The sequence below is a fragment of the Lepidochelys kempii genome, chromosome 2 (genome assembly GCF_965140265.1).
Source record: "Lepidochelys kempii isolate rLepKem1 chromosome 2, rLepKem1.hap2, whole genome shotgun sequence".
NCBI classification, from domain to species: Eukaryota; Metazoa; Chordata; order Testudines; family Cheloniidae; genus Lepidochelys; species Lepidochelys kempii.
The window spans coordinates 160,801,080-160,822,382 of record NC_133257.1 but is presented as its reverse complement, the minus strand read 5'-3'; the positions used below and the strand labels follow the sequence as shown (position 1 = coordinate 160,822,382).

Below are 21,303 nucleotides of genomic sequence, written 5' to 3'. Positions count from 1 at the left end.
TGTTTAAAGGCATTTAAAGATTTGAATGGCTAGAATTAATAAAGGAGGACTAGAGGGCAGATTTCAAGAGAATCAGAGGTGCATAAAAAATCTATATTCTATCATGCACTAAATTATACACAGAAACACATACATCATCATGGTGCGGTATGAAGTTTGTACTGGCATGAATTTGGGATGGTTGCATTATCCCCATGTGAATTATGAAGGCCATACTATTCAAAAGATGATACATTTCAAAGAATGGAGAAAAAGGATAGAAATGAAGGAAATAAGCAAAAAAAAAGATAGTTTAGGATAGACAATTTAAATTTATAATCTATTTTAGTGCTTTATTCTGTCAGACGTTCCTTAGGTTTGTGATAAAAAGATGGGGAGTCTAGAGTACTTAAGGTATATTAATGTTTCTGGTTATCTGTAGTTCCTGTAGTTAAATAACTGGAGGCAGAAGAAGACAATCTACAACTCACCACAATGTATTATTCTGTGAGGTCTGGGAGCTTTGCACCAACTTCTTTGGAAACTTTCCCCAGAAAACTGTTGTAAATTATGCCTAATACCATGCACCAGCAGCTAGGCACTGGTTCCACAATTGAGCAGGTTGATGGAAGTGCAAATAATCCCACTTTTACACAGAAGAGTACACAGAGGATCAGTAAGTGGAGGAGTTCAAAAGAATCATCTTTTGGACCCTCTCCAGAATCTTAAGGTCAGACATGTGTAAAACATTTCAATCGATTTGCATAGAGGTCAGCAACTCTGGAGTCTCTTTCCTAGACCAAGACGGGACTTTCCCGATCAAAAATGAATGCATATACTAGTGTTTTCAGCTTTACACAGCCATCAAAGTATCTTCCCCTTTGGAGATCCCAAACCTATAAGTCAATCCTGGATGATCTTGTAGACTTGTTTTATTCCTTTTTTGCTTGTTCATTTATCCCAGCTCCTCCTGAAAACTGCCAATAGTTGTCATTTTTGTTGGTTATTTCACAAAGTTCTTTCACAAAAGCAAATGCCATGCTTACCAAAATTCATAAAATTGCTGATCATCCACAATTAATTGCTGAGCTGTTTAGCAATATTAAAAAAAATTAACCAGAGTCATTTGGGTCTAAGGACAGGGGATGTGGAGGGTCACCAGCATCCCAATCCTACAAACTCATATATGAGAGTAGTCTGCCTCTGAACTCTAACCGACTCCTTTAAACTCAGTGGTACTCACAGTCATGAATCTTTGTAGGATCAGGTCCCCAGTCCAGAGCTTTCATTTTAACCCAACCCCGGTGAGAACCATATACATATCACAAAAACTTAACCTAACCCCTTCTGTAATAGATTTTTCCTCTTTGGAATAAAGATCATGCCATGTGAAAATATTATTTAAAAATTTAAAACAGCAGTTGTAACTCTTGGTTACTAAAGGAAATAGAAACAAGTAACACTTACCAGGGATAGAAACTTGTGCAAATAAATTTTCTGTACACAGCAATACCTCCTGAAGCAATTCCAATCATCAAATCTAGATTATGTAGATCCTGAAAAAGAAAAATATTGTAAAAATACAGATGGCTATGAAATACATGTTCTTTCTGCGTGTGAATTCATTCATGGGTTTTCCATATACAAGTATAAAAAGACAACCCAAAAGGCTTACAATTCAAAGAGTAAGATTTCTGCACTATTTGTCCTAACTTTGTCAGACCTATAATGCAATATAAAAGTCTTGCTATTCAGAGAAGCATTATAATGTAATCTCATGCAATTGTGTTTAGCGCTGTCTGTGTCAGTAGGAGAGACTGCTGTAAGGCGACAGCAGGCAGTTGTGGGGTAGAGCTGTTGTCCCTGGTCAGTCAGCTAAATGTTCAAAGAATTTAGGAGCTTGGGCACCCAGCCTGCCAATACTTGACTGTTTGGGAGGACTTGAAAAAGAATTCCTCTCTCTGACTCCAGAAGGACCTACCAATTAGAGGCTAACAGAGAGTTCGCTGGATAAGAGATGACCCAAGCTCTCTATATAAAAGTGGGTTGGGACCACATACGTGTTGATATGCATAACTGGTCAAATTTACTGTCCATTATAGTGTCATGTTCCGGTGCACCAGATCAGGATTAAAGGACCTAGACTTCTGGTCAAGGAGAAGAGGTATCCCAGCCTAAGAGTGAATTAATTTGTCAGAACTCCTTTCTTTTGGGCACCTGTTGCTGTTATTTTGATGGTGATAAAGGTGTTCCCAACATACATGAAATCCTGAAAAATCAATAGTATGTGTATGTTTCAACAGACTACTCTTGTATAAAATTCAAATATGTGCACAACAGGATGTGCAGGACTGAGGCCTTATAATTAATTTACTATATAAAGTACACCTCTACCCCAATATAACGCGATCCGATATAACATGAATTTGGATATAACGCGGTAAAGCAAAAATGGTTTTCTGTCCCATATACAACATTGGTTCTCAAACTGGGGGTCGCGACCTGGTTATGTGGGGGGTCGTGAGCCCTGACCACAGCATGCGGCTGCAAGTTGCAAGCCTCAACCCCTGCGCCGGGCTGTAAGCCCTGACCATGATGCATGGCTGCGAGCCCCGACCCCTGTGTAGAGCTGCGGGGCTGCAGGTCCCGACCCCGGCTTCGGGCCCTGACCCCGACAGGGAAGCACGGCTGCGAGCCCCAACCCGGGCACGCGGCTGTAAGCCCTGACCCTGACCGGGGCATGCGGCTGCGAGCCCCGACCCCGGGCTTGATGTGAAGGACGACATCAGACGTGCCCTTTCTAAAAACAAGACCAAGAATAAAACTTCTTGCGTCAAATACTGTATTAATAACAGAAATGCTCGAGGCCAAAGCAAGTTCAATATAACGTGGTTTCACCTAAAATATGGTAAGATTTTTTGGCTCCCGAGGACCGCGTTATATTGGGGTAGAGGTGTAGTAGAATACGAGTGACAATCAAGAGGACATAATACTGGAATCATTAACCAGCTTTGATATTGCAGGATGTTCAACTTCCATGCACATTAACCATGATCTAAACACAAATTATTGTCTACAAGTAGAATCTGGATAAGTTACATAATAAATTTTAAGCTTGTGATTTCAGCCAAACAACATTCCCTCTTTGTCCTGTGGTTCTCATCACTGATCTTAAATCTCATTAAAACCATATTTATGGAATTCTTTTTCATGGAGGGTGAAGTTATTCACACAGGAATTTCAGAATTACTGTGTATAAAGGAAAAATATCGCTTAGCCAAAGTTTTAGACGTTTCCTTTAAGTTCAGTATACAATTGTAATCCTTGACTTCCTAGCTCACTGTGATCTATGTATGTACTCATCTTATAATATACATATTTCTACAGGGAATTGAATATTTATGCCTAAATACAGATTTAGGTTCCTAACTTTAGGAACCCAATATTTAAAATGTTGGCTTTGGTTCAGGAGAGCAGAAATTTTATGACACACTTTTTAAAGTAATGCTGGATTCTCTTAAGAAAACTTTCAATAGCCTAAATGCTCCTCTAGATGGCTCTCTTGGCTCAGTTAGTATAAATATATTAGTATAGTATATAAAGAGAGAGAGAGAGATGTGGGGACCTTAATCCCCAACTTCCACTTTTCCTGTACCATAACGACTCTGAGAATAAAATAGGTAGAATGTAATTGAACAAGACTCTGGCAGGATACAGAATGTATGTGAATAAATTATCTTTTCTATTACAAGTTTGTTAGAATATATAAAATATGAGAGTGAATAATTGCTGAACATTCTCTGCCACACACATTATCAATTCCTATGCCACCTAACTCAACTATCGGGTAAACAGTACCATATTGTGCCAGATTTAGTATGTATTAGTAATTTATATTCCACTGCCAAGAGGAAAAGAAATACAAATCCTGTCTCTAAAGTGGTTAATAAAGAAAAAAGCGTAAATAAGATTGTCCACACAGTTTAACAGCAGGAACAATTGACTTGTACACCAGGATTCAATCACCTTGCCTCTTTTAGGCTGATAAACATGATTACGGTGGCCCATTAAAAGCTAGCTTTGGAGAAAAAGTTGGGAAATCCCATAAGAGCTAACTGGGGAAAACGTTAGCAGAAATGACAAATTGATAACCATTGAACAGAGAAGAACTAAATTAATCCAGTTCCTCCAAATGGTGTGCCTGATCAAGTTTTGGGAGTTTTTTTTATGCAGACGTAACCTCACACTGATATGATAATGAAATTGAAAACCTTCGAGACTAAACAAATCCAAGCATAATGACCAAGAACTGGGAACATAAGGAGTGGGGTGGGGAGGGAGAGATCCTCTCTGAGAGTATGTCTACACACCAGCTGGGAGCATATTTCTCAGCAAGGGTAAACGGACACATGCTAGCATGTTAAAAATAGCAGCACAGCCGGGGGTAGCACAGGTTCCAGCTCAGGCTAGCAGCCTTGGGGAGTACAAACCAGCCTGGACCCGCTGGATACATACCTGGTAGCTAGCCCAAGCCGCAGCCCATGTTATCCCCAAGGTATGCTACTATTTTTAGCACCTGTTAAGGTTGCCTGACACTTTCCATTATAAAACCCTATTCTAAGCTGCTTATAGCTTTGCCAAACTTTAACTAGAGAAACAAGGTAGGTGAGGTAATATCTTTTGTTGAAACAACTTCTACTGGTGGAAGGTACACACTTTCAAGCTATACAGAGCTCTTCCTCAGGTATGGGGAAGGAAGCAGAGTGTCTGAACTAAATACAAGTTGGGACAGATTGTTAAAGGATAATACATGTTGGAGACAGTCACTGGAAATGAAGTGTGTAACTGGGGGTTAGATGTTAGGCATAAAAGGTTTGAAGTGGGCAATTAAGAGCAGTAGGCAGCTAGTGTGCTACAAATTTCTGAACTGAAGAGGGTTCTTCCAGGGTATTTAGGTGCTAACAAATCTATGATGTGATCTACTTCTCTGGTGGAGCGGCCTTGTTTAGTGGCACTCAAAACAGCACCAGACCCTGCCAGAACAACAGAAATAAAATCTGCAGACATATCTCCACTGCCATGATGATTAATACCCCTGTGACTGGGGTCCCAGTGGGGAGCCAGCCGAGGTCACTCAATTAGGGTGCAGAGTAACAGCCGCATTAGTCTGTATTCGCAAAAAGAAAAGGAGGACTTGTGGCACCTTAGAGACTAACCAATTTATTTGAGCATAAGCTTTCGTGAGCTACAGCTCACTTCATCGGATGCATACTGTGGAAAGTACAGAAGATCTTTTTATATACACAAACCATGAAAAAATGGTTGTTTACCACTACAAAAGGTTTTCTTTCCCCCCACACCCCACTCTCCTGCTGGTAATAGCTTATCTAAAGTGATCACTCTCCTTACAATGTGTATGTTAATCAAGTTGGGCCATTTCCAGCACAAATACAGGTTTTCTCCTCACCCCCCACAAACCCACTCTCCTGTTGGTAATAGCTTATCTAAAGTGATCACTCTCCTTACAATGTGTATGATAATCAATGTGGACCATTTCCAGCACAAATCCAGGGTTTAACAAGAATATCGGGGGGGGGGGGGGGGGGGGGGTTAGGAAAAAACAAGGGGTGTGAACTGTGAAGAATGGAGCAGACAAACCCCAAAGCTGGTAGATAAATCAATACTTAGATTTACCAAGCCAGCACTAACAGCTTCTGTTATACCTCACTGGTTACTCAGCATTCCAAACAACACAGTTCCCTTGAAGTAACCCAGTCTCAGGCCTCCATCCAGATACACAAGTCAAATATGATGAAGATTTCTCAAAATCTTACTTCATCATACAAAAGAAAAGGTTCTACCAATCCGAAAGGATTGGACACATTACCTCCCAGGTTAATGAATATTCCAAATCTTACCCAAATACATGCTACAGCCAATTCTTATTAATAAATTTTAGTTTAGTTAAAAGACAAAAGAGAGAGAATGGTTGAAAGATCAGTATACATATAGACCTGAGTTCAATTTTTGAGGTTCAGATTCATAGCAGAGATGGTGAGCTTTGTAGTTGCAAAGAGTTCTTTCAGAAATAGTCAACAGGTTATAGTCCAATGTTTATATTTCAGGGCAGTCCAGTCAGAATGGGGATCTCAGTCCTTGTGGCTTAGGCTTCCCCTGCATGAAACCTCAAGCAGATCCGAGATCAACAGGATCAGGACACAAGTGTCTTTTTATACAGTATTCTGCATCCACTTGACCACACAGCCCTGAGTAAACAATAGGCTTCTGATGTAACCTTCTGTTTTCTCAACACCACCAGTAATTGGTTATACAAATTAACACAGGGTAATTTATCCATTAGGCAGTCTATCACAAGCTTCAAAGAGACATAGACAATGCCATTATTTCACCCAAGATTCATCTAAATGTTAATATTCCCTTTTGATCTCTGAATTAGTAGCTATCGTGACAGACAGGAACTGTCTGTTTACATGGGTAGCATCTAAGATACACACAATTAGTATCACTTCTAACAATATAGGGTTGCATTTCAAAGTTCTAGTCTGTCTAGCCAGAGTGGCCCAAATTACCATTTCTAACATGTCTTTAAAGGTCGGTTTTGGGTTAGTTAGCCTGCAAGCTGTTTAACCCTCTGTGGCCATGAGTTATATTTTGTATAAGATTTGTTGCAATTATATAACAGTGGTAGCAATAATGACTAGCATGTTTATATTTTAATTAGACAATGTCACAACCCCCTACAACACACCTTTCAAAATTCTTGGGTCCTTCACATGCTTATTAGAATGTGTGGTGGGGGTGGTACCTCATCATGTGCATCAAATGCCCCAAAACCTATGTGGGTGAAACCAGACAACCACTATGCTCTGAACTCACACAGAAAAACGATAAAAGACAAAAACATATCACCCATGGGAGAACACTTTTTCACAGAGAGAGCACTCCATATCTGATCTTTCAATACTTGTCCTCAATGAAAACCACATAGCACCTTCAAAAGGTGAGCCTGGGAATTTAAATTCATAACTCTGAAAGACATGGACAAAAGCCATGGACATAACAGGCACACTGGTTTGATGGCTCATTAAAACAATTTGTAACACACCATACTGCCTGCTACCCTTAATTGTCCACTTCAAATCCTTTATGCGTAATAATCTAACCCCAACTGCACATTAATTTCAAGTGACCACCTCCAACATGTTACTTCATCTTAACAATCTGTCCCAACTTCTATTTAGCTCACTCTGCTTCCTTTCCTCGACCCGAAGGGGAGCTCTATGTACAAGCTTTTGAGCAACCTTGCACAAACAGAAGTGGGTTGAATAAAATATTACCTCATCCACCTTGCCTCTCGCACTTCCTAGAGCCAACAGGGCTACAACAAGACTTAGCAAGGAAACTTCAACCATTCAGGCTCAAATTTTCCATGCTGGGTATCTGTCTCAGGCTGAATTTTCTTGGAAATTTTCAGCAAAATGGTTCAGCCATTTAAGAATGAGACTAAGGGAAAAAACACCATTTTCAATGTTAAAAAGATTCTGGTGACCTTTTCTTCGGAAAGCGCTAGCACCCCCATGCTTTGGGTCAGAGACTGGCCTTTGTATCAGGAAACGGTCTCTAGCTCTTCCTGTGGAAATCTGCCCAAATCTGGCCAAGTGATAAACACCTGGGGAAAAAAATAGAAGTTGCACATGCTCAGTAGAGACTTGCTAGATCTTAACAGCTAAAATCTCCAAAGACTCCTTCTTCACTGAGTATGCGTGAGCCTTTCACAACTCCTAATGGTGATCAGACTGCACATGGTGCCATTTCCACAGAGCAACTGAGCGTGCTTCAGCCTAGAGATACAGGAATGAAGCTGGCTTTTACTTGCAATGGCTGCCCCAGGCAGGATTGAGGGGCGCCATTTAGGAAGAGTGGGGGGGCACCTGCCCCACAGCCCCACCCCTGAGTTTCATACCAGAGGTCTGCTTGCGGCATATGCCCCAGCCCGAGCTCTTACCTGCAGCACCGCACAGTCAAGTCCCCTGCTCCAGGAGTTGGAGTTTTCCTACAGCTCCCACGGTCAGTTTCCTCCACTACACTAGCTTCAACCTACCTGCCCCCTCATCTGCTTCTACCAGTCAACTGCTGAGACGATACGGATGGACAATCCTCCTAATCAATAGTAGTGGTCTACTGTCCTCTATTGCATCTGCCTGGGCCTGTAGAGGTGTTACCCTAATACAAATAATAATTGTGATGAATGAAGGGGAGGGAGTAACTCCCTTTTATGGGTACCCAGCCAGCCAGTAGCTATAAAATCCTTCTTAGTAGCTGTTCTCTAATTGCTCTACCTGTAAAGGGTTAAAAAGTCTAACTGCTATGCATAGGTAAAAGGAAGTGAGTGGGCAGCTGGCCAAAAGAGCCAATGGGAAGGCTAAAACTTTTCAAAATTGAAGAAAGACTCCCCTTTTGTCTGTCTATTGTTGTTCTCCCGGGGAGAAGCGGACAGGGCAGAGCTATGCTGTAAGCAGCTTGGGCCAGATATAAAATAATAATCAGTATCATACCTAGAAACTACTCATTTAAAACCCCAGATATGTAAGTAGATCAGGAAATCTCTTGGAAGACGTAATTAGGTTTATCCTTTTTATTTTTTTATGGCTTGCGGTTTCCTCTGTGCTAACCCCAGGTGCTTTTGCTTTGCTTAACCTTTAAGCTGGACCTCAAGAAAGCTATTCTTGATGCTTAATTCTTGTAATTGCTCTTTTAAAATCTAGCAATAGCCTGAGTTCCCAGGTGTATTTTCTTTCTTTTCTTTTTTTTTTTTTAAATAAAATTTACCTTTTTTAAGAACAGACTTGAATGTGTGTTCTTAAGAGGTTTGTGCACATGTTGTTTAATTAGCCGGTGGCAAAGGCTGATTTTTTTTTCTTCTTTCTCAGCTCTTCCCGGGGGGGGGGGGGTGTTAGGGTGTAAAAGGGCTTGAGGGTACTCTGCAGGAAGGAATTCCCAAGTGCGCCTTCGTGGGTGTTCAAAGGGGTTTTTGCACTTGGGTGATGGCAGCATCTATCCATCCAAGGTCAGAGAAAAGCTGTAACCTTGGGAGTTTAATACAAGCCTGGAGTGGCCAGTATTAAGTTTTTGAATCTTTGTGGGACCCCACCTTCTGCACTCGAAGTCCGGGAGTGGGGAATTAGCCTTGCCAATAATAGACTAGAAACTGATTTTAAACAAATGAAACACACTTTCAAGTCTCTTCCACTTCTGCTTAAAGGCTCTTAAACACAACAGACAGTGACTGAGTTGCAGTTCTCACAGAACAATATTTAAAACTAAACACCAAGAAAATTCCCCATTTTAAAGTTGAGAAAAAATAGAGTCCTGTTTATTATTTAGAGTTTGTACATATGTTTTCTTTAATGTAGTATTCTGTGTTTGGACAGTATGCCTCAGTTCACATTGCTGTCAAATGGGAATACCACCACCTTCCTACCCTGCCATATGGAATTATAAGGATTAGATTGAGATCTGTGGGGCAGGCACATTAAAATTTTAAACATAACCAGTGTCCCTTAAGTGACTTGCCACAAGATGTCAGAACATGTTAATATTAAAGCTGGAAATGTACTTTGGTTCTGATCCCCATTCTGCTATCCTACACTCAAGACTGCACACTCTCCTAGCTAATGACTTCGATGATGGATAAGAAGATTGTTCATTGCCATATTTTATATTCCAGCATGACTAAAATAAATGTGTGTTTTTCTTTAAAGTCCAGTTGTGGTCAGAAAAGCGGCTCTATAAAAACTTCACCACAACCAAATACATCTACTTTCTCTGTTTCAAGTCAAATCTGTTTATTTTATGAATATAAACATGTTTTTACTCTTAATGAACTAGTATCAGTCAAGGAAAGCAAGCTGTAGTCTCTTTGGCCTCATACATCAACACAATTGTTGAATTCGTTAGTGGTGAAGATGAAAGAAGCAAAAAGAACCCAATTAAGACAGGGCAGGAATTAAAAAATATTCCTGTTAATTGCACAAATTTCATCTGGAGTCAGAGTCCAAGTCACTATGGGAAAGTAATATTTAAATGGTAAATAGTAGGTCTGTTGATTTATCGGTTAACTCAGGCCATTAACTAAAAAAATTTGTGATTAATCACAGCTTTAATCACACTGTTAAACAATAGAATACCAACTGAAATTTATTAAATATTTTGGATGTTTTTCTACATTTTCAAATATATTGATTTAAATTACAACACAGAATATAAAGTGTACATTGCTTACTTTATATTATTTATTACAAATATTTGCACTGTAAAAATAATAAACAAAAGAAATAGTATTTTTCAATTCACGTCATACAATGCCATAATGCAATCTCTTTATCGTGAAAGGGCAACTTACAAATTTAGAATTTCTTTGTTACGTAACTGGACTCAAAAACAAACCAATGCAAAACTTTAGAGCCTATAAGTCCACTCACTCCTACTTCTTGTTCAGCCAATCACTAACATGAACATGTTTGTTTACATTTACAGGAGATAACGCTGCCCACTTTTTATTTACAATGTCACCTGAAAATGAGAACAGGCATTCATGTGGCACTTTTGTAGCCGGCATTGCAAGGTATTTACATGCCAGATATGCTAAACATTCGTATGCCCCTTCATGCTTCGGCCACCATTCCAGAGGACATGCTTCCATGCTGATGACACTTGTTAAAAAAATAATGCGTTAATTACATTAGTGACTGAACTCCTAATAGGATAGGATAGTATGTCTCCTGCTCTGTTTTACCTGCATTCTGCCATATATTTCATGTTATAGTAGTCTCAGATGATGACCCAGCATGTTATTTGTTTTAAGAAAACTCTTAACTGCAGATTTGACAAAACACAAAGAAGGTACCAATGTGAGATTTCTAAAGATAGCTACAGCACTCATCCTGAGGTTTAAAAATCTGATGTGCCTTCCAAAATCTGAGATGGATGAGGTGTGAAGCATACTTTCAGAAGTCTTAAAAGAGCAACACTCTGATGTGGAAACTACAGAACCTGAACCAACAAAAAGAAAATCAGCCTTCTGCTGGTGGCATCTGACTCAGATGATGGAAGTGAACATGCATTGTTCTGTACTGCTTTGGATCATTATCGAGCAGAACCCCTCATTAGCATGGACGCATGTCCTCTAGAATGGTAGTTGAAGCATGAAGGGACCTATAAATCTTTTGCACATCTGGGATATATTATATATATATATATATATATATATATATATATATATATATATATATATATATATATATATATATATATATATATATATATATCTATATCGTGACACCAGCTGCCACAGTGCCATGCAAGCACCTGTTGTCACTTTCAGGTGACATTGTAAACAAGAACCGGGCAGCATTACCTCCTGCAAATGCAAACTTGCTTGTCTGAGTGACTGACTGAACAAGTAGTAGGACTGAGTGGATTTGTAGGCTCTAAAGTTTTACACTTATTTTTGAATGCAGTTATTTTTTGTACATAATTCTACATTTGTAAGTTCAACTTTCATGAAAAAGATTTTATTACAATACTTTTATGAGGTAAATTGAAAAATACTATTTCTTTTGTTTTTATAGCACAAATATTTGTACTCAAAAATAAATATAAAGTGAGCAGTGTACACTGTTGTAATTTAAATCGATATATTTGAAAATATGGAAAAATCAAAATATTTAAATAAGTGGTATTCTATTATGTTTAACAGTGCAATTAATCAAATTAATTTTAATCTCATGATTAATCACGATTTTTAATCGCTTGACAGACCTAATAAATAGTAAATAAAATTTAAAAATTAAGAAAATGTAAAATTATAAAGGATGTTAGTCTGTAAACATGAGTTAAAAGAAGATGAACTAAAATTAATTTTAAAAGAACATTTTTAAAACACTTTCTAACCACTATTGCCATTGTTCTATCATCTCATTTGAGATTTACAATAGACACCTAGTTCATGGCAGATGTCTAAACCAGTGTAAAATATCTTTCATATAATGTTAGTTGTCAAAAGTGAGTTCAATTGGTCTGTGTGGTTAGAAATGTAATCCACAGTTTTAGTGTACAATAAAAATAACTTAAAAATGAGCTTATGGAAGTCAGTAAACCACACACTTCATACTAAAGTTAAAATAGAGATCTGTGTTTTAGTGACTTGGAAATGATTTACTGGTATGTGAATTCTTTATACTGTAATCATTTTTTTTTTCATAGCAAACGATGGTTTGGTCAGGGCTGAGTGATTAGATTTGGAGTGGATGCTAATGTATTGAGGATATAAAGAATAAACCAAAATAGGAACGTGTAGATTCTTAAATAAAATGTACATCTCCACATACAGAAGTTCAACTCTCAAGACTATTTTCCTCCTCCCCCTCTTTTCTCCTCCCCCCATTAACAGAGTGAATGGAAGAGTGCACACAAATTAAAATCTGACAACCTCACAGAGGATGGGTTGAGGTGATGTCTGATTTAGGTAATATTATTCTATTTCCCACAAAAAGAAACTGATGCATAAATATTAAGTCTGACAATGCCCTTGTCTGTGCTAAGAAATTCACCCAGTGCTAAAGGTGGCTATGTCCATAGTAATGAACTGTAGAATAAGTTCCCCACTGGAGCGACCACTATTATAGCATAGAGTCCTGATGTTTACAAGGTGCTACCAGCCTCTATCATCATCAAGTTTAAATATATGTCTACACATCAAAAGCTGTGAATGGGCTAGCAAGCCAAGTTTGCATTCAAAGTCCATACCAGACTTGCACTAGCCCCATGGAAGCCTGGCTGTGCTGTGTTCACTGCTATCGTTACCTGGGCTAGCTGGATTCAAGCTACTTCGGATAAGCTAATCTGTGCACACTTTTTATTGTGTATATACAGCCTAAAAAGGACAAGCCAAGTATTTTGTTGTCCTTGTTGATGGAACTATAAATGCATCAAAGAAGAACAGTTGTCTCCCCCTTTTACACTACCATCAAAAAGGAATCATTCAGGAAAGAGCTCTGGGGTGTTTCCACATGGAAAATCTAAATGCTGAATCTGTTTAAAAAATGATTATTGAAGAACTACAGCATTTGAAATTTGATATTAATTACACTGTTGCCCAGTGCTATGATTGAGCTTCTGTGCTGAGTGGGCATTTAACAAGAGTACAAGCTCGAATTCAGGAAAGGATTACACATGTCATTTATGTGCACTGCCATGCTCACAGGTTTAATTCTGTCATTGCAGATGTATGTTCCAGCATCACCCAGTATCAGAAAGTCTTTCCATTTGCTCAGGAACTGTACGCGTTCTTTAGTAGTAGTTACAAGCACTATGAACTATTTGTTAAGGCACTGCTGGAGACAGGCCAGAAGGAATTTAAATAGGTAGATTATGTGAAATGCGCTAGTCATGCCAGTGTGATTCCCTCCAAAAACTGCATGCAAGATATGGTAGAAACACTGGAGGCCATTTCAGTTCAGAGAGCTGATGGACCATCAGCTAGCACTGCAAAGGTCTTGATGGCCTCCTTTCTATTGAGGCTCTTCGTTTTGGAAAGACTATTCAAGATTTTGAATAGTGCTTCAGAAGAGATGCAAAATGAAAACCTGAATTTATCAAGTTCAGTGGAATCAGTAGCAAGATGCTCTTCAAGAAATGAAAATATCTGAAAGCAAATGGAAGGAGCAATGTGAGAAATCCTTGCCAAGGAACTTGAAATTGCTATTCAGGTCAACAGCCGCAACTGCTGAGCACAATAATAGAAAAACAGTAAGCCTAACAAAATATCCTCCAAACTGGCCTTGTTTTTTTGTTTCTAGTACACTGGGTTGGTCATCTAAACATGATGTTCCCAAGAACACTCAAGAATCTATAAAATCTGATTTCTCCTATCCTGTTCTGGACAGAATTCTTGCTAAGCTTGACAGACGATTCAGCTCCAGCTCTACTTTGCTTTCTGCACTAACTCTTTGTGACCCAAAGAGTGAAAATTTTCTTGATCATGAGAAACTGAAAATAATGCAGACCAACAGGCATCAATTTTGTCGATCTGGATGCCCACATTGAAGTTGCCAAGAAGCACACTGCACCAAAAAAATTGACTTCAATTTCTGATTTCTGGAATGTTCTCAAAGACTTACCAAGGAGTTACCAGTCTTAGCGCTCTATTGTAGGTATTATGTTGAGCCTTCCAGTTTCTGCGTCAAATGACAGATTCTTATCATCTGTGCTCAAGAAAGTAAAGGACTACTTAAGATCCACAATGGGAGATGGATGCTTAAGTGATTTGGTAACTTTAGCCTGTGAATGTGAAGCTTCAAAACACCTGGATATCAACAAGGCCACTGACAATTTTGCGAAGATGAGACCATGGCATTATCCATAGTTTTACTCATATCTGGAGTGTTTGATTGATTTCAATTTATTTTACCTTTAAACATTCCTGGAACAAATTATCGGTCTCATTCTCCTCTTCACAACTTGGAACATAAAGACATTTGAAAAACAACATGGGTAAGCAGATTTTGAGCACATCTGATTTATCTCTACAAAAAATAGCGTACAAAGTATCAAACTTGTGTTTCTGATATCTGTGTTAAGGTTCCAAAACTGATACCTCAAGGCTTGGGATTGCTTATTACCGCCTGATTGTTCTAAACTTAGATATAAACTTTAAATATGGCTTTAATTTGTGTTTGTATTTTTTTTTCTTTCTTTATATAAGAATTAGCTGACAGGAGCACTGTATCTAATTTCTAGATTGCCTGCAAAAAAGCCTGGAGTTTTCAGGTACCTAAGTAGCCCCTTGAATCACAATTAAAGTTGTTCCCCCCCAACCAAAATCTGAAATGATGCCCCTGGCTGGAGTGGGGCCAGACACCAGAACTGTATCTCCTGGATTTGCGATGACTTCCCAGCTGGCACCCAGGCAGAATGAGGAGGAAGCCATGTGATGCAGATGTAACAGGAACAAGAGCCACACCTAGGCCACTGTGGGAAAGGGCAGGAGGAATAAGAACACAAGAGCTGCCACACTGGGTCAGACCACGATCCACCTTACCCAGTATCCGGTCTCTGACAGTGGGCTGTACCAGAGCTTATGGGGGAATGTGCAGAAAAGGGAGGGATTCATGAGTCTTCCACACTCAGCTTCTTACTGTCAGAGGCTTCAGGTTGCACTGAGCATGGAGTGCATTCCTGACCACCCTGGCTAAAGCCATTGATGGACCTACCCTCCATAAACTTGAGTTCTTTTTTTAACCTAATTATGACCATCACCACATTTTATGACGAGTCCCACAAGTTAGTTGTGTGCTCTGTGAAAATGTACTTCCTCTTGTTTGTATTAAACCTGCTGCCTACTAATTTCATCAGGTGATCACTGGTTTTTGTACTGTGGGAAAGGGTAAACAACACTTTTCTATATATTTTTTCCACATCATTCATGATTTCATGGACCTCTATCATATCCTTTGTTAGTTACCTCTTTTCTATGACGAACAGCCCTAATCTTTAGTTTCTCCTTGTATGGAAGCCATTCCATACTCATCGTCTTTGTTGACTTTCTCTGAACTTCTTCCAGTTGCACTATATCCTTTTTGAGATAGAGTGACAAGAACTGAAGACAGTATTCAAGGTGTGGGCACACTGTGTATTTAAATAGTGGCATTGTGATACTTTGTCTTATTTTCTATCCCTTTCCTAATAGTTCTTAGCATATTGTCAGCCTTCTGACTGATGCTGAAGTTTTCAGAGGCCTGTCCACAGTGACCACAAGATCAAGACCACAAGGAAGTAATTGCTAATTTACAACCCATCATTGTTAGGGCCCTACCAAATTCACAGTCCATTTTAATCAACTTCACAGTCAAAGAATTTTAAAAATTGTAAATTTCATTATCTCAGATATTTAAATCTGAAATTTCACAGTCCTGAACTGGGACAGGGACAATTAACTGTAGGGGTCCTGACCCAATTCTGAAGACAGGAGCGCAGAAGGGTGGCATGGTATCGTATTGCCACCTTTACTTCTGCGAGGCCGCTGGCAGGGCACTTCCTTCAGAGCTGGGCACCTCGCCAACAGCAACTGCTCTCCAGCCATCCTGGAGGCAGCGCAGAAGTAAGGGTGGCAATACTGCAAATCCCTACAATAACCTTGCAACCCCTCCCACCCCACAACCCTCTTTTTTTCAGGACCCCCAGTCTGAGAAACACTGGACTCCCCTATCTGTATAGTATAGGGTAAAAGTACATGTAGGATCAGATTTCGTGGTCCGTGATGCTTTTTTCAGGGCCATGAATTTGGTAGGGCCCTAATCATTGTATATGTATAGTGAGGATTATTTTTTCCAATACGCATTACTTTGAATTGATTGAATTTCATCTGCCATTTTGTTGCCAAGTCAGCAGTTTGAGAGCTCTCTCTAACTCCTTGTAGTCTGCTTTGGACTTAACTTGAGTAATTTTGTTATCACCTATAAACTCTGACATTTCATTGTTTGCCCTCTTTTCCAGATAATTTATGAATATGTAGAACAGCAAAGATCCCAGAACACATCTTTCCATAATGAAGACTGACCATTTATTCCTAGCCTTTGTCTACTGTCTTTCAAACAGTTACTGATTCATGAGAGGACCTTCCCTATTATACAATGGCTTCTAAGTTTCCTTAAGAGCCTTTGGTGAGGGATCTGGTCAAAAGCTTTCTGAAAATCCAAGCACACTACACTGACTGGATCGCGCTTGTCCACATGCTTGTTGACACCCTCAGAGAATTCTAACAGATTGGTGAGTCATGACTTCCCTTTACAAATGCCATGTTGACTCTTCCCCCCAACAAATCATGTTTATCTATGTGTGATAATTTTGTTCTTCACTGTAGTTTAAACCAATTTGCCTGGTTCCAAGTAGGCTGGAAATGGTATCAGAAGCCTGAGTGCAGATTCTGATTGGTTAAGGAGGAGAATGGGACTGGGACAAGGAGCAAGTGGTGGGGTACAGACAAGGACCATTTGGACAGGATGGGGCACAAGAGTCTGTGCCCACTAGAACATACTTTCCTCCAGTGCCTAGAATGGAACCCTATATCCCACACTCTTAGCATTCCTCTGCTGTGAGCAAATATCACCAAATTCCTCTCTAGTGCTGATCTGCACAGAGGATGACAACCAGTTACTGTGCTATCAGTTACTCTGTTAACTTGTGGTAGAAGTCTGGTGGATTTAACAGGTTCTAATCCTGCTGATGACTCACAATGGTGTCAATAGGATGCCACATGATGATTTTTTCTTAAACCCTGTAAGTTACATGCAAAAAATTACATTAAAAACAATCATCTTCCATCCAAATTCAAGCACTCAAAAGCTAGGCAATGTCAGAATTAAGATTGCACTGACATTTCCTAACTTTTGAGTGCTTGATTTTGTAACCTTAAGAATGTTCTTTTAACACAGTTTTTGCAAGTTGTCTATATTAAGTTTGATATATAGTGGATATATATATTGTTCAAAAAAATTGAAAAAACAATGTCTACTTTAAACTCAGTGTGCTGACAGGAATTAGACAGTGAAGTGAAGCAGTTAGTGTTTCTTCTCTGCTAGCAAAAAGGATATCTAGAGGAAGAATATTTGAGGAGTGTGCGCGCCTAGGAATGTAAACTGTAACCCTAAAAAACCCTCAATACCAACAGGTGGAGTGTTCTCTGTTCTGCAACAAACTCTTGAGAGGCCTGAAACACTCATTACACACATTGCTTTCATAGTATTTATCCAAAAAGGGAAAAGTGAGGAATCTAATAAAAACATTTGTCATACCGATTCTCAATCTTTGTGAGATGGATGGATGGATATTTAAGGAGTTTTGTATATGTACAGAGCTGACAACAGGTTTTGGGTTAGACAGAACACTGAATCACTGGTCTCTCTGTTGGCCACGTAGATTAGCCATTGTAGGCCAACATGGAAGTCAACAGGAGACGACACCAGAGAATAAACCCCAGGGGATCATTCTGACTCTGGAAACAAAACAATGAAATTTTGGGGTATGAGAAGAAGGCAAAACAACACCTTTTTATCCTTTACTGAGGAAGCAAAAAGAACAGCGCTTTTTATATTCATGAAAGGGAGATCCCAGCCATGTTGGTTGGTGAAACTGAGAGACTGCTTTAGGCGACAAACCACTTCATACAAGGATTTCAGACTGTTAAAGTTAAGTTTAGACTCTAAGAAGCATGATATACGTTTTGTTTTATATGTAACCATTTCTGTTTCCATTACCCTTATTCAGTATCTCTTAAATTTTAGACTTTGATAAGAAATTTAGGATTATTTTTGCATGAGTAATGTATCGCAGGACTGTGATGTTATAAAGGATCTGATCCTGAGTTCTATCAGTCAAGCTGAGTGTATACTGCTGCCTTAGGAACAGCAAACCTGGTCATTTCTCTGAGAGTCCGGTGGTTAAGGGCTGGAGACTGTGGGGAGCGCTCCAAGGACTCAGGGGTTGGTGTGTGCCTATCACTAGCCTCCAGAAAGGGAGACCAGAACTACATGCAGCATTCAGGGTGTTGGCATACCACTGGTTTATATAATGTCATTATGATATTTTCTGTCTTATTATCTATCCCTTTCCTAACGTCTCCTAACATTTTGTTAGCTTTTTTGACTGCTGCTGCACATTGAGTGGATGTTTTCAGGGAACTATCCATGATGACTCAAAGCTCTCTTTTTTGAGTGGTAAAAGCTAATTTAGACCTCATCATTTTGTACATAAATTTGTGATTATTTTTTCCAATGTGCATTACTTTGCATTTATCAACACTGAATTTCACCTGCCATTTTGTTGGCCATTCACCCAATTTAGTGAAATTCCTTTGCAACTCTTCACAGTGAGCTTTGGACTTAACTATCTTGAATAATTTAATACTGACTGTACATTTTGCCATCTCACTGTTCACCCCTTTTTCCATTTTTCCCCCCAGTTTTCCATTTTATGATCTTATGCATTTAGCACTTTGAACATCAGGCCATTTAAGATACATCTATATGATACATTAAGATACTTCTCAGAGCTTGCGTCAACTGATTCAGGCTCACACTAAGAAGCTAAAAACAGCAGCATAGACTTCCCCACTTGCACTGAACCCTGTGCTCTGGGACACTCCCTCCTTGCTGGGTCTCAGAGCCCAGATGTCTATGCTGCTATTTTTAGCCATGTAGAGTGAGCCTCCTGAGCCCAAGTCAACTGACCTGGGCTCTGCGACTCACAGCTACAAGTTTGCTTGTTTTTCCCCCACTGTAGACGTACCCTTAATTGGTTAGTGAACTTCAGTCTAATTTTAGGCAACTCACCTTAAAAGAACAACAGTTCCAGAACAAGTTAGTAGCCATTTTTTCCTCTTCATGTGATTGCATATGTCCATTCCTCTTCAGGAGACTCAAAAAGTCTGCTATAGCCACTTGAGCTAGAAAAGCTGCTGAAGTTGCTCGGGATTTTGTCTAGTGTGTGCCATCACTATACCTGGCAAGGTTATATTGGTGATGTCATAGCAATCCACATGCAAGAGGAAATACATGACAAACAGCTGAGATGAGTATCAAAGCAATCTAGTCCTGTCCAAGTAAAAATGCCCTTCTGACATCTAAAGTATGGAGTTGCTCCTCATCTTTATGAGGATGAGGCTTAGGGAAAAAAAACTGGTAAGTATATCGCTGGTAAGTCAAAAATTTTGGATGCTGGCCTAAGTACACTTTGTCTTTCTGAAAGACTGTGTAGGAGGGGTCAAAGACTCAATTTCCCCATCCTCCTCACAGAGGTAACTGCTACCAAAAATGCCCCTTTCATGGCTAGATGAAGAGCAGGTAGGACCCATCAAAGGGTGGACCCATCAACCTTGCTGACATGAGATTCAAAACCCGGGTAGGGAAAGGATGTGTCTCTTGGTGATATAATCTGTCCAGACCCTTTAAGATCCTAATTAACGTAGGATTGGAAAATACTGAGTGACTTGTGACTGAAGGGAAGAAGCAGAGATAGCTGCCAAATGAACTCTGATAGAACTATCAGATAAGTCTGGCTGTTTCAGGTGGAAAAAACAGTCCAGAACATGTATAAAAGTGTAGACTGGCAAAATCTCTTTTCCCTAAGACCATGAGGAAAACTGCTTCCATTTTAGCAAGTAAGTGCACCTAGTCAAAGACTCTCTCTTATTCAGGAGAAAGTTTGTTTTGCACAGTCTCTAAAGAGACCACCTCCTGAGACATTAACCATGGAGCATCTAAGCTGGGAGATGAAGAGCATCAGGGTTGGAATCAAGCAGGTGGTCCTGTGGGATCAGGTCTGATTCTGGAGGAAGTGTCAAGGGAGGCCTGGTGGAGAGAGACAGCAGAGTAGAGAACCAATGCTGATTAGACAACACCAGTGCTGTGAGGATTATGTGAACATGATCCTGCTCAACCTTGAGCAATGTTCTGGGAAAGCGTGGAACAGAAGGGTAAGCATACAGCAGTTTGTCTTTCCAGAATATGAGGAAGGCGTCTGCGAGAGATCCCTGACTGTGACCTGCTCTGTGGGGGGAGGGATAGCTCAGTGGTTTGAGCATTGGCCCGCTAAACCCAGGGTTGTGAGTTCAATCCTTGAAGGGGCCATTTAGGGATCTGGGGCAAAAATTGGGGATTGGTCCTGCTTTGAGCAGGGGATTGGACTAGATGACCTCCTGAGGTTCCTGATTCTTGGACAGAAGAGTCAGCAATTCCAGGTGTGGCAAGCAGGAAACAGGGCTACGTGAGGCCCCACATATGACTGAAAAATTAGTCTTATAGCAGGCCTGTGAGATCACTCACGTTCTCTGCTGAAAGACCTGCTCAAGTGGTCTGCCAAACTGTTCTCAATCTCTGGTGGGGAGATGCATTGAGGTGAATCCTGCTGGTGATACAAATCTCCCAAAGCTATATCACTTTTTCACGGAGATGATCTGACATCACCCTCCACATCTGTTCACAGTGAACATTCCTGCTGAGTTGTCTGGGAGGAGGAAAGCCCAACGTGGAGATGAATGGCCCTCAACTTTCACACATTTATGTGGAGAACTAAATCTTGTTGTGAACAGACACCTTGAGTCTTCGGATTTCCCAGGTCGATGGTTTTCAACCTTTCCACACTACTGTACCCCTTGCAGAAGTCTGATTTGTCTAGTGTACCCCTACTTTCACCTCACTTAAAAATACTTGCTTACAAAATCAGACACAAAAATACAAAAGTGTCACA

At 39.9% G+C, this 21,303-nt stretch overlaps 1 protein-coding gene across 10 annotated transcripts in view; it reads right to left on the bottom strand.

Moving 5' to 3' along the window:
- The window catches only part of PTPN3 (protein tyrosine phosphatase non-receptor type 3), a 277,972-nt gene that overhangs the window by 147,188 nt on the left and 109,481 nt on the right, over window positions 1-21,303 (bottom strand). For all 10 annotated transcript variants that reach the window (XM_073332642.1, XM_073332646.1, XM_073332643.1 and 7 more), the window contains one exon: window positions 1,447-1,535. In XM_073332642.1, coding sequence (XP_073188743.1) covers window positions 1,447-1,535 — 89 coding nt within the window. The remainder of the gene's footprint in view (window positions 1-1,446; window positions 1,536-21,303) is intronic.